Below are 12,765 nucleotides of genomic sequence, written 5' to 3'. Positions count from 1 at the left end.
CCTCAGTGTCCGGGCTGAACGATGGGGGTGGAGACGCTCCTTCAGGTCTACTGGGTCGAGGCCGTTCACAGCTTTTAAGGTCAGCACCAACACTTTGAATTAAACACTCTTCTATTTCCTAATTTTAACTGTTATTAGTGCTCTATGCAGAAAGGGAGGTCATACATTGAATGAATGAATGACCTTCCTGTCCAATGAGAATTGAATCTCATTTTTCTATGCCTTTTAGTAACACTTTTGCCAAACAGCTTCCCCATTTTCCTAATAGTTTTTCTGCGTCATCGTCTCCTGAAATCACCTTGGTGCTTCAGCACATTCGGGCACCGGATACGGGCTCATTTGTCCAGGTAAACTGGCAGATAGTGTAACTTTTGTGTTGCCGCTTTCTGCAGAAAATAACTTAATGGGACTGTGGTTCCTCTGCCCATGCACAGAATGCAAGTGTTCCTGTCAGAAGTATCTATAATTTTCCATGTTGGGCTTTGCAAAGGGAACAAACAGAGGGTTAAACTAGACATGGTGGTCGGGTGCACAATAAGTATCTCCAAATGTTAGTGGAAATTTCTATTTTAATGCAGCCTTCCAACATTTAATCCAAATATACAGGACATAGGGGTGCAGGAGATACCTAACCTTTTAGTCATAGGCCACGTTTCCAGTCAAAACCACTACTGTCCACCTGCTTCCTCACTTGCAGGAGAAAATGCTGGCTCCTTATTTTTCCTCACTGTGGGTAGAAAAATAGTTCGGATTGGTTGGGTGATTTATTTTTTAACTGACAACTTAAGGGACAGGGTTTGGCACCTCCCTCCTCACCCTCTTCCCAGTTCAGAAAGCATTCAGATTTTATCCATGGCTATTTTAACCAATGGCTAGAGCCAGTGTGGTGTAGTGGTTAAGAGTGATAGACTCATAATCTGGTGAACCGGGTTCGCTTCCCCGCTCCTCCACCTGCAGCTGCTGGGTGACCTTGGGCCAGTCACACTTCTCTGAAGTCTCTCAGCCTCACTCACCTCACAGAGTGTTTGTTGTGGGGGAGGAAGGGAAAGGAGAATGTTAGCCGCTTTGAGACTCCTTCGGGTAGTGATAAAGCGGGATATCAAATCCAAACTCCTCCTCCTCCTCCTCCTCTTCTTCTTCTTCTTCTTCTTGCACCACAGGGCAAAATTAACATATTGTTGCCAACTGACCAGGAAGATGGGGGTGGGTGGGAAATTGCTCCCACCCACAGCATACCTAATAGTTAATTTGCATTGGGAACCAGGCACAGGGCCTTCTCGGTGGTGGCCCCCGCCCTGTGGAACGCTCTCCCATCAGGTGTCAAGGAAATAAACAACTACCTGACTTTTAGAAGACATCTGAAGGCAGCCCTGTTTAGGGAAGTTTTTAATGTTTGATGTTTTGTTCTGTTTTTAATATTCTTTTGGGAGCCACCCAGAGTGGCTGGGGAAACCCAGCCAGATGGGTGGGGTATAAATAAATTATTATTATTATTATTATTATTATTATTATTATTATTATTATTATTATTACCATGTGCTTACGAACACTCTTTTCAGGACAAATGGGCAGGAAAACCAAGGAAACACCACTCCTGACCTGTTTTAAAGGCCAACAGAGCTAGACCAAAGTAATCAATGTAAGAATGTGCATGAACTGAAATAGAGGAAAAACGAAGAAGAAGAAGTTTGGATTTGATATCCCGCTTGATCACTCCCCTTCAGGAGTCTCAAAGCGGCTAACATTCTCCTTTCCCTTCCTCCTCCACACCAAACACTCTGTGAGGTGAGTGGGGCTGAGAGACTTCAGAGAAGTGTGACTGGCCCAAGGTCACCCAGCAGCTGCATGTGGAGGAGCGGAGACGCGAACCCGGTTCCCTAGATTATGAGTCTACTGCTCTTAACCACCACACCACACTGGCTCTCAAACAAAACTCCTCCATCTGCGTTCTGCTCCTGTGATGTGTACTGTAAGCTCATTACTTCTCCTCCTGGAATTAAGACACATGGTGCTGGCTGAGCACAGAGGCAAAGAAGCTGAGTGATGCACTTGTTAGGAGCAGTCGCTGGCTGAGAAGTCGTTTTTCGGTGGCAGGTGGTGGCACCCGCCTGCGTGGAGCGCTAGAGCTGGGAAGGGGTCGCAGGAAGCCTGATCCAAAGCTCTGCATCTCTCACTTTGTAGAAGGATGGCTTCCCTTCTGAACCTCATCTCTCCCTTCCTGCTCACCTTGCTGATGTATCACGTTGGTAAGTGGCTCAAAATGTCAGGAAGGCAAGTGGAATGTTTGTGGTCAGTGTGGAATGAAATGTTCCTTTTTGGAGAGGAGTTGAAATTTCACATTTATTGGCTTTCAAGCTTTTAAGAGCTGCAAGTGTCTTTCTTGGGTTGTAACAGTTTCTAGCCTTTTGCCATTTAAGTATTTACTTAATTTTCTTTAAACAAATCTCACTTAACCACAATTGTGGCACACACCAAGAAATCTATCTACCCCGAGCATGGAACTTTGACAAGACTACAGCATCATACTAATATGTTTATTTAAAAAGAAGAAAGGTTAAAAAAAACTCACCACAATTCTACTAGCTAAAATACTAGTGAATGTAAAGCACTTACACCCTTAAAAAAAACTTCTAGTAATTTAAGCCGATGAAGGCAAGAGAACAAATGTTGGGAGAACAATGTGTTACTCATTCTAAGCTTGAGTGCAAGTGGGAAAATGAGTTTGGTTAAATGGGCAGCATGTTCTTTTGGTTCACTGTTTAGAAAACAGGAGAGCTAAATTAGCAAGGCAAGGGTTTAGTTACATGACTAGGCAGAATAACAAGACTTAGCATTCATATAGGGTGTTTTCGTGTGTGTTAAATATTCAGAATGCTTCACATGTTATGTTGATGTAATTCTTAGAACAACCCTGAAAGGTAGGTGATTGATCAAGAAACCAGTGGCTTTATTGATTGATTGATGGATGGATGGATGGATGGATGGATGGATGGATGGATTTCATCAGCAGAGCTGTTGAGCTAACGGAGTACTAACTGTTCCATTCCATAGATGCAACAATGACGGAATTCAAAGTACGTCCCTTCGACAATATTTCTCTGCCCTGCCAGTTTTCCTTTGTGGACGGCATCAATGGCTTGACATTTACGTGGGAGAGGGAAGATATTAAGGAAGAACATGAAGTGGAAGATAAAGAATTTTACAAATTTTTTGTTGGGCTCCACGACTTTTACCAGTTTTACCCAAAGCTGATATACAGCTTTAGCAACAACCAGGAACAGCTGGAGGAGCGGAATTCGCTATATGAGGGGAGAGTCTGGGTAGACGAGGAGGAGATCGCTGATGGCAGCCTGGCACTCATGTTGGAGCAAGTCCAGTTTTCTGATGAGGCAATATACATATGTAAGGCATACAATTCACGGGGCAGAGGGCAAAGGAAAGTGAAGCTCCTCGTGCAAGGTAAGACATTTAAATACACTTGAATATTGCACAGGTGAAAATAGGAAGGTGTGTACGTCTGATATCCCTATTATCACAGAGAGTGCTGACTCCAGGTTTGAGGAAATCCAATACAGTGGTACCTCGGGTTACATACACTTCAGGTTACATAAGCTTCAGGTTACAGACTCCGCTAACCCAGAAATAGTGCTTCAGGTTAAGAACTTTGCTTCAGGATGAGAACAGAAATCACGGGGTGGCGGCACAGCAGCAGCAGGAGGCCCCATTAGCTAAAGTGGTGCTTCAGGTTAAGAACAGTTTCAGGTTAAGAACGAATTAAGTACTTAACCCGAGGTACCACTGTACACAGTGGCCTTTGGTTAGCAGACTTCTCCATCACTTGGAAGCAGTCAATAGCAGCCACACTAGGGCTGGGTATAGCCGCCATTTAAATATTTTACAATGGTGGTATGTTGGGTGGCTGTGTGAGGAAAGAGGACAAAAGAATGAGATGGATGTGGATTGGGTAAAGTAAGGGATAAAAGGAGATGAATTGGGGACAGGTCACCAAAAAAACCCCACAACCCTGGCCATCCACAAAAGACCAGAGGGATAAATAGTCGTAAGTTTCAGAGAAGCAGAAGTGAAAATGGACAGAGTAAAAGATAAGATCGTGAATATAGATGCTGAATAGAAATGGGCTGTAAGAGTGAATGGGGCAATTTCAGGATGGGTTTTACAAAATGGCACATGCCTGAATAAAAACTGTTAAAATTTATCCCCTCCCACAGTCTAGACTCGTGTAAGTTCTCTTATTTTTCTCCTTCAGAAACCTGGAATTTAAGATTAAGGTAGGGTCATGGAGCTGGTTTTCTGTACGTTAATCTTAAGGAAATAGTCGTTCTAACAAGATTTTTTTCCTTCCAAAATTGCCTCTTTCTTCAGAGACCCCAGAGCAATTATTAACCAAGCTGCAATTAGCTAAGTCACTAATTGTTTTGTTTTTCCTTCCATAATAATTAGATGCTGAAGAGCCACAGGTGCAGTTCAGCACTGTCAACGACACGCTTGTGGCCAAGTGCATTTCCGCAGGCTGGTATCACATGCCAAAGGTTACTTGGCGGAACCGAAGGGAAGAGGACATTTCCAGCTACGCCAAATCAGACATCCTGGAAGAGAAGCAGGATGGGTCCCACAGGGTGGTATCCGTCTTGCACTACCCTGTATTGCTCCACGAGATCTACACTTGCCATATTGAAGAAGACGACGTGCTCAACAGGCCTGTTCGATCCATCCACAAAGTCCCAAGTAAGTGATCTGCTGCTGTCTGCTGCTCTCCCCTTGGACCTTGAAGGTCTGATGCAACATGACATCAGACGCGTGGTCAAGAAAGGACATGCTCCTTTCTTTCACACCTGTCCTCTCCAGGACAAATGAAGGCCTCTTGATCTAATGGGAAAGGTGCAGGATAACTGGAGACCTGGGCTTCATACTCTGAGCAAGTTTAACAGGGCTGCATTCAGATGTCTTCTGGAAGTCAGATAGTTGTTTATTTCCTTGACATCTGATGGGAGGGCGTTCCACAGGGCAGGGGCCACTACTGAGAAGGCCCTCTGCCTGGTTCCCTCACTGCGAGAAGTGAAGCTACAGGGAACCAAGCAGAGGGCCTTCTCGGCAGTGGCAGCCACCCTGTGAAACGCCCTCTCATCAGATGTCAAGGAAATAAACAACTATCTTTTAGAAGACATCTGAAGGCAGCCCTGTTTAGGGAAGTTTTTAATGTTTGATGTTTTACCACTTTATTACTACTACGACAATGATGATGGGAGCTACTCAGAATAGCTGCGGAAACCCAGCCAGATGGGCAGAGTATTAATTAATTTATTATTATTATTATTATTATTATTATTATTATTATTATTATTATTGACAAACTTGTCAGAATACAAATTTCTTTTGGGTTTCCTTTATATTGAGCTTTTTAATGCACGCCAGCCTTCCTTCTGGATCGTGTTAGCAAACACCTTCTACCTGAATACTTGGGTCCTTAAAACTCAGTCTGCTTGCAGTACAGCATTCCTTTCTTGGGTGGAGTAGTCAAAATCTAATGCTGGCTACAATTTTATATTCACTTACTTGGGAGTAAGCCCCACTGAATTCAGTGGGACTTGCTTCTGCATAGATATATAGAGGATTGCACCGTTTGAGGGATAGCTTGCACAACGCTTCCTTTTTTCTTTTTTCCCCAGAGAGGAAATACCATAATATGTACAATCACTATTAGAATGTTAGCTGGTCGCAAGCTACTTGCAAAGAGAAGCCCTTACTGCTTTCAACAGATGAATTCTTCAGCTTTGCGCAGTTCTCGGATGCAGCAGAAAGAAGAGGAAAACTAGACTAGACAATAGGAGAGTAAAAATGTCTATGGAAATTTGGCTGTTTTCATGCTGCTTCTCGACTTGCATACTTCAAACAGGGCAACAAATCACATGAGATGGCCTAGTTCACATTCTATATTCTTAGGCACAGAAAGAGCCTTCAAAACCTCTGAAAAATAAAGTGAATGAAGTACAGGAAAGAATTCTGTCTTTTATACATATGTACCATTTGTAAAATATAGTTTTTATTGAATTTTAATCAGAGTAAATTTTCCAACAATTGAGAAAAAGAGAATTATAAATACATGTCTTCCTGCAACAAGGGAAGGTGTAACACATCTATCTCCACTACACATGTGAAAGTTATTAACAGCTTCAGTTGCAGAAGATCTTCCTGAAAAGAAGTTTGCGCACCTGAAATATGCTCACCAACTTATTAATATACTTGAAGAATGGAAATCAGGTTTCAATACAGTTGTCACTTTTAGTTAGCCTGCTATGAAATCTGAGCATCTCTGACAGGATAATTCTTCAAACTCAGCTATTAAATTATTGTGGGTCCTGATTGGAACGTCCGATGTTGCCCAACGGCAGATTTCTCCATTCACGAATGAACCTGTCAAACTTTCACATTCACGTGTTGATTTTTTGTTTCAGGTTTGTTCAGCTATAATGGTGCTGGCACAGCTTGTCAAATCAGCTATCTGCAATGATAGTAACATAAAGGCACCCCAAGCCGTTGGGAACCAAGGGACTAATACCCATTGATGGAAGGAGGATAGTACTCACATGGCCATTATAAATTGCCATTCCACATTTGTATGTAGATTAATGTGATTATACCATTTCACACCGAGTTGGGGATGGAGGTTTGAAAGGGTACCAGTCAGCTTTTAGGCAAGATTCATAGTGCTTGTGATAGCCTAGGATACACCTTAGGGGCTACTTCGTTCTGTGTATTCTGCTCCCATAGATCAGGAGAGCCCTTTTTCTGCATCCCACCTAGGGTAGAAGGAGGTTTGAGTGGGATGAGAGAGGTCTCCTCAGTGGCTGCACCGAGATTACAGAACACCTTGTTCCATGAAGTACAGCTGGTCCCTTCCCCTCAGTGTCTTTTGCCAGTTGCTAAATACAGTACAGTTTTATTCTGACAGATTTTTGTTGCATTTGCACCAGAAGAGCAAAATGTAAATGTAAAGTAACACAGTAAAAAATAACTTTAATACATTTTCCCACTGCAGTAATGGAACAGACAAATACTACGCTTGTATTTCTTCTGAGGAGCCAATAGTAACAGCACCACTTTTTGGATAAAAATTTAAGACACTGCATGGAACAGGAAATAGCTGCCTTCTGTGGCTTTGCATAGGCGAGTTCTTAATAGCAGCACACGGACTATAAGACTTAATGCCAGGATAAATTTGCCTGGCAAATGAAGACAGGTATGAGCACGCTAAACAATAACTAGACCCCAAAAGTTATACATTCCAGTCCAGGGATTTGCTTTATGTGATATAAAGCCTATCACTATTACAACCATTTAAAAAATACTTGAGTTCCAGAAAGTAATTGCTCAGCAGCATTAACAGGGTTAAAACATTGCCTTGATCTTCTTATATTAACTGCATACATCAATTATCAATTACAGTTTCCTCTTTCATACAACACCGAATGTTTCAGATATGAGTATCAAAGAACATGGGACAAAGCCAGGATGTTGGGGCCAGCAATGTGGAAACACAATATCATGGAAGCAGCTGCACAGCAAGTTGTCTATGTGAGCAGATCCATCCTTCTGTGGTTCATGTTAAAGGAATGACACAAGCAGTTGTCTGCACAATTCTGCTGCACGTAGCTGCCTTTGCAACACTGCTTGTTTCAAGTGCCTGCTGTACTCCAGCATGTTCAACTGTAATATGGACGAGAAGTACATAGCCACAGATGTGGAAAGACCTCAGCAGAACCAGCAGGACTGACCTTGTCCATGGCCTGGCAGAAAAGGCTCTAGAACAGGGGCAGCCCCCAAACACCCCAACTCCTGTCATGGCCAATGCAACATCTGGAGGTTGACGTGTTACCACCCCTGTTCTAGAACTTTATAATGGTTAAAACACTTTAAAACAACATCTGGACTTGGGGCTAACCAATATGTGTTGACAAGGCAAACCAGCCATCTTCTCCTTGCTTTTTAGGCTACAGGAATGGAGAAAAAAAAGTGAAGTGTTACATTCCTTGCACTGTCACTTATTCCTTGCCTCCCCTTCAGTTCTCCCCTTAAATGTATATATTCTGCAATCTTGGGATACTGTTTTGACTATCTTTTTCTCTTATTATTATTATTATTTATTTTAACAAAGTAATAATAATAATAATACATAAAATAAAAATGTGCACCCCACCCCAAGACCATTCCAAGGTAACTATCCAACTTCTTGCGATGGTTTGACCCCTTTCTGTTTAACAGTACAAATTCTACAAATACCTTCCATAGCTCCTCAAAATAATTTCTCCTGCATATTTCCTGTTTTGCCTTAATAGCACATGTTAATTTATCATTAATAGCTATATCCCACTTCTTCCATTTTATATTCTGCTTGCCCCTTCCACTTCCTAGCTATAATAACTCGTGCAGCTGTCAATAAATTTGTGAGCAAGCCCTTCCTAGTCTGGGAACCGTCCACCCCATCGTAAATTGATAACAATGCTACCTCTGGACTTTCGGTCAGTTTCAACCCAGTGATTTCTGTTTTCTCCTTAAACACCCTTTGCCAAAAACCCCTGTACATATTTACACCCCCCCCCCACATGTGAACATAAGTCCCAGTTTCCTGGCATCTCCTCCAACATAACACCAAATATTCCTTGTTTATATTATTTAATCTTACTGGTTGTTTAGACTATCTAAGGCTTGACACTCACCCTGAACATTGCCAAAAGGTGGAAGTATGGCGGTCTAAAAGTGACTTACCTTTATTCTATGACTGTCATAAGTCAACTGTACATTTCCCAGGGAGGTATTTAGTGGTAAGCACACCTGGCTAGACACATCTGCAGATCTGTAGGCATAAATAATAGAGAGCTAGGAAACACGAAGTGTATAGAATTACAGGTGCTGAGTGCACTGTCCTGTTTCCTAATTGCCTTGTATCTTTATATTATAAACATGCAGGCAGAAATGGTCTTCTCTTAAATTTAACTATTATATAGCTCCTAGAGTCTAGGTGCTGCTAACAGGCATGGCCAAACTTGGCTCTCCAGATGTTTTGGGACTACAACTCCCATCATCCCTAGCTAACAGTGTCAGGGATGATGGGAACTGTAGTCCCAAAACATCTGGAGGGCCGAGTTTGGCCATGCCTGTTATAATAATCATAATCATAACAACAACAACCAGGATGTAGATGATTTAGTCATTCAAATTTCAGAAATAATTTGATATAAGTGTTTGAATTGTAGGAGGGCCAGAAAGGGTTATGCCCTCCTTACTTTGGTGGCTGGTCCCTCAGGTACTTTTTGTAGAAGACTCCAGTGGGGCCCATGAATTGACTAAAATTAGGGAAATCAGAGGCTGGGGCATTCCCATAACTTTCCCCGTGTGTGTGGGCGTGTGTGCATATTTTAACTAAAGCCTATGTATTACTCGACTGCTTCCCTGTCACTCAGTAAAAAGGCATGCACGTTGATGGAATTGGCTAGCTAAATGAATTAAGACCTAGACAGGTGAGAAAGGAATGGAAATATACATTTGTATTTAACCATCTGAGTCCATAAAGGTAAAGGTAAAGGTACCCCTGCCCGTACGGGCCAGTCTTGACAGACTCTGGGGTTGTGTGCCCATCTCACTTAAGAGGCCAGGGGCCAGCGCTGTCCGCAGACACTTCCGGGTCACGTGGCCAGCGTGACATCGCTGCTCTGGCGAGCCAGAGCCGCACACGGAAACGCCGTTTACCTTCCCGCTGGTAAGCGGTCCCTATTTATCTACTTGCACCCGGAGGTGCTTTCGAACTGCTAGGTTGGCAGGCGCTGGGACCAAGCAGCGGGAGCGCACCCCGCCGCAGGGATTCGAACCGCCGACCTTTCGATCGGCAAGCCCTAGGCGCTGAGGCTTTAACCCACAGCGCCACCTGCGTCCCGATCTGAGTCCATAGATGACTGCTAATGGAAACACATCAGACCTCTCACATGCCTCAACAAGGCTCTAATGTACATTTAACTTTCCATTATATGTGTAACAGAATTAGGAGGCAGATATTATTTGAGAGAAAAACCAGGTACAGTCGCACCTTGGTCGACTTACAAAATGTTCGGAAACCAAGGCACAGCTTCTGATTGGCTGCAGGAACCCGCATCGGACATTCAGGTTCCAAAGAACGTTCGCAAACTTCCAGGTTTGCGGCATTTGGGAGCCAAAATGTTCGACTCACAAGGTGTTCAACTTAAGAGGTACGACTGTATTTGCTTATCAAGGCATTTCAAGTGAAGAAAGCAGTCTGGTAGACACCTTCTATTTCTAGAGCCAAAATCTGTAACGATCACTGGAAATCACAGCCACATCTTCAGACTATAAGTTAGCATGGGGTGGAGAACATCTGGCCTATGGACCCAATTGGATCCACCAGGCTGCTGAGAATGGCCCACCAGGCAGTTTGGGGTAAACCTCACTTCATACAGAAGGGGAGAAGGGCTCAGGATCTAGCCTGCTGTCTAGATCCTGCTCCCCTTCCCTGAGCTGTATTCCTTTGTTGTTGTTGTTGTTGTTTAGTCGTTTAGTCATGTCCACCTCTTCGTGACCCCCTGGACCAGAGCACACCAGGCACCTCTGTCTTCCACTGCCTCCCGCAGTCTGCTCAAACTCATGCTGGTAGCCTCAAGAACACTATCCAACCATCTCATCCTCTGTCGTCCCCTTCTCCTTGTGCCCTCCATCTTTCCCAGCATCAGGGTCTTTTCCAAGGAGTCTTCTCTTCTCATGAGGTGGCCAAAGTCTTGGAGCCTCAGCTTCAGGATCTGTCCTTCCAGTGAGCACTCAGGGCTGATTTCCTTCAGAATGGAGCAGTTTGATCTTCTTGCAGTCCATGGGACTCTCAAGAGTCTCCTCCAGCACCAGAATTCAAAAGCATCCATTCTTTGGCGATCAGCCTTCTTTATGGTCCAGCTTTCACTTCCAGACACTGGGAAAACCATAGCTTTAACTATACGGACCTTTGTTGGCAAGGTGATGTCTCTACTTTTTAAGATGCTGTCTAAGTTTGTCATTGCTTTTCTCCTTACACAAGCTTATGCTACCCACCCTGCCTGTAAAAATAGAATAGCTAAGCAGCTGACCTCTTTGTACTGGATCCACTGGTGGGAGAAGGACTATTTTCTTTCGAACTATCCAGAATTTCTGCAACTGGAACAGATACCTCAATTGTTCTTCTCTTTCCATTTTCTAGAAAAGACAGTATCTGATTAGAGAATTATTAGGCGTCCAGGTGTTCCAGTAATGAGGAAGCCCATCGAGCAATTACTAAATAGAGAAACAGAATGTTTTCAAAAATTCAAAAAAGATAAGAAGAAAAAGATTGTCAAGTGAAGACAGCTGCCATCATCAGAATACACCAACCTATATTGCCAACACTGATGTAAGAAAAGCTTTTAAATAGTGGGTAACATACCAAGCAGATTTATGGGTGGTGATGGAATTGGTGAAACTGGCGGAGACACGGAGACGAATGTTGGTAACGTTTGCTGATTGGTCAGCTGCACCAGTTTGCTGCGTGCTTCTGCACTCTGGCGGTTCAGTTCAGCTATTCGTTCATCCAAGCTCCTTGGTAATTCTTTCAAGCTGCTTACGGCATCACCGTGTCCCTAAACGAGTATTCAAGAGGGTAGTTAAAAGTCATTTTCATACTTTTCATTACTGAACTTGGCTGCATGGCAGACTCAGTGCATCTGAGTTACCCAACAGTAGCAGCTATCAGCAACCTTTTTTTCCTACAATCTACTTTTAGCCACCTAACGTGGTCTTTAATCACAAAAAAGCATTCTGGCAGCACAAGGTCAAGTAAAGGTAGGCCATGATAGAAAAACGTAATAGTCTATAATTATTTCTAGCTGGAGAACAGCAACCAATGGAGTTCCCACAATCCTAACTTATTCAAAGTATTTTTTTAGAGACCTGTGAGTAGAGTTTTAAAAGTGAGTGAGTGAGGTAACAGAATTCTGCATATACCAAAGCTAAGCAGCTTTCAAATAGAACACAAAATAGCATTCGAAAAGTATGTCATTGAATGGAGTAATGACATTCAGTAAGCTGTTTTAAACATTTTTTTAAATTGTAACCCACCCTTGGATGTTAAGGTGAAGAACAGGTAATAAGTTAAAATAATATCACATATAAGATTTGCAGGTGGAGGGAACAAACACTTTGACATTGGTACTGCACTCATTCCCAGAGTAAAAAGGAAGATACAGTGGTACCTCGTGTTGTGTAACCTCCAGGTTATGGAATCTTCGGGTTATAGCCGCGGCAAACCCAGAAGTGTATACTTTCAGGTTTCGCCGCTCGCGCATGTGCAGAAGCACGTGCGCAGAAGTGGTGCCTCTAGTTACGGATTTTGGGGTGGGTGTGTGGCACCCCAAAATGAATTAAATCCGTAACCAGAGGTACTGTACCACTGTACACTCTATTCCAAGTTGGCTGAAATACCATGTCCAGCTCTAGGCACTGCCTTTTAAATCAGGACACTCAACTGAAATAAGGGCCATGAACCCACAGGAGGGTAATGAGGGTGGTGCTGAATGGGTTGCTTGAGGAAGAGATTAAGGGGAGACATGACCGTGGCATCAAAATATCACACTAATGATGTGAACTGATTTGTCCTCTGTTGCTCTAGAAGGCAGGAATAGAAACTTTATTGATAAGAGCTGTTCAGTAGTGGCAGACAGCCTTGAGGAGGAGGCAGTG

At 43.2% G+C, this 12,765-nt stretch overlaps 2 protein-coding genes across 2 annotated transcripts in view; one reads left to right on the top strand and one right to left on the bottom strand.

Annotated features, from left to right (window-relative positions):
* Nucleotides 1–1,997: 1,997 nt before the first annotated feature.
* LOC307206885 (V-set domain-containing T-cell activation inhibitor 1-like) lies at nucleotides 1,998–6,007 on the top strand. Its single transcript, XM_079960360.1, has 4 exons — nucleotides 1,998–2,246; nucleotides 3,052–3,459; nucleotides 4,462–4,746; nucleotides 5,688–6,007. Exons 1-4 carry the CDS (start codon nucleotides 2,186–2,188, stop codon nucleotides 5,720–5,722), a joined length of 789 nt encoding a protein of 262 aa, XP_079816486.1. The 5' UTR covers nucleotides 1,998–2,185; the 3' UTR covers nucleotides 5,723–6,007.
* A 32-nt stretch (nucleotides 6,008–6,039) lies between these two features.
* The window catches only part of SPICE1 (spindle and centriole associated protein 1), a 28,296-nt gene continuing 21,570 nt past the window's right edge, over nucleotides 6,040–12,765 (bottom strand). The window contains exons 14-17 of the mRNA XM_079960251.1: nucleotides 11,474–11,666; nucleotides 11,142–11,247; nucleotides 8,785–8,872; nucleotides 6,040–8,009 (exon numbers count right to left, since the gene is read on the bottom strand). Coding sequence (XP_079816377.1) covers nucleotides 7,956–8,009; nucleotides 8,785–8,872; nucleotides 11,142–11,247; nucleotides 11,474–11,666 — 441 coding nt within the window. The 3' untranslated portion in view covers nucleotides 6,040–7,955. The remainder of the gene's footprint in view (nucleotides 8,010–8,784; nucleotides 8,873–11,141; nucleotides 11,248–11,473; nucleotides 11,667–12,765) is intronic.

Source organism: Podarcis cretensis, assembly GCF_951804945.1.
Source record: "Podarcis cretensis genome assembly, chromosome: 17".
Classification (NCBI taxonomy): domain Eukaryota; kingdom Metazoa; phylum Chordata; class Lepidosauria; order Squamata; family Lacertidae; genus Podarcis; species Podarcis cretensis.
Note: the sequence above shows the minus strand (reverse complement) of the source record. Positions and strands in the feature narration are given on the sequence as shown.

What these genes read in the sequence shown, in the direction of transcription:
- LOC307206885 (XM_079960360.1), top strand. Translation starts at nt 2,186, where the DNA reads ATGGCTTCCCTTCTGAACCTCATCTCTCCCTTCCTGCTCACCTTGCTG. An exon ending in CTTGCTGATGTATCACGTTG is followed by an intron (nt 2,247 to 3,051) that starts GTAAGTGGCTCA and finishes TCCATTCCATAG; the next exon opens with ATGCAACAATGACGGAATTC. An exon ending in ATCCATCCACAAAGTCCCAA is followed by an intron (nt 4,747 to 5,687) that starts GTAAGTGATCTG and finishes TTTTTTCCCCAG; the next exon opens with AGAGGAAATACCATAATATG.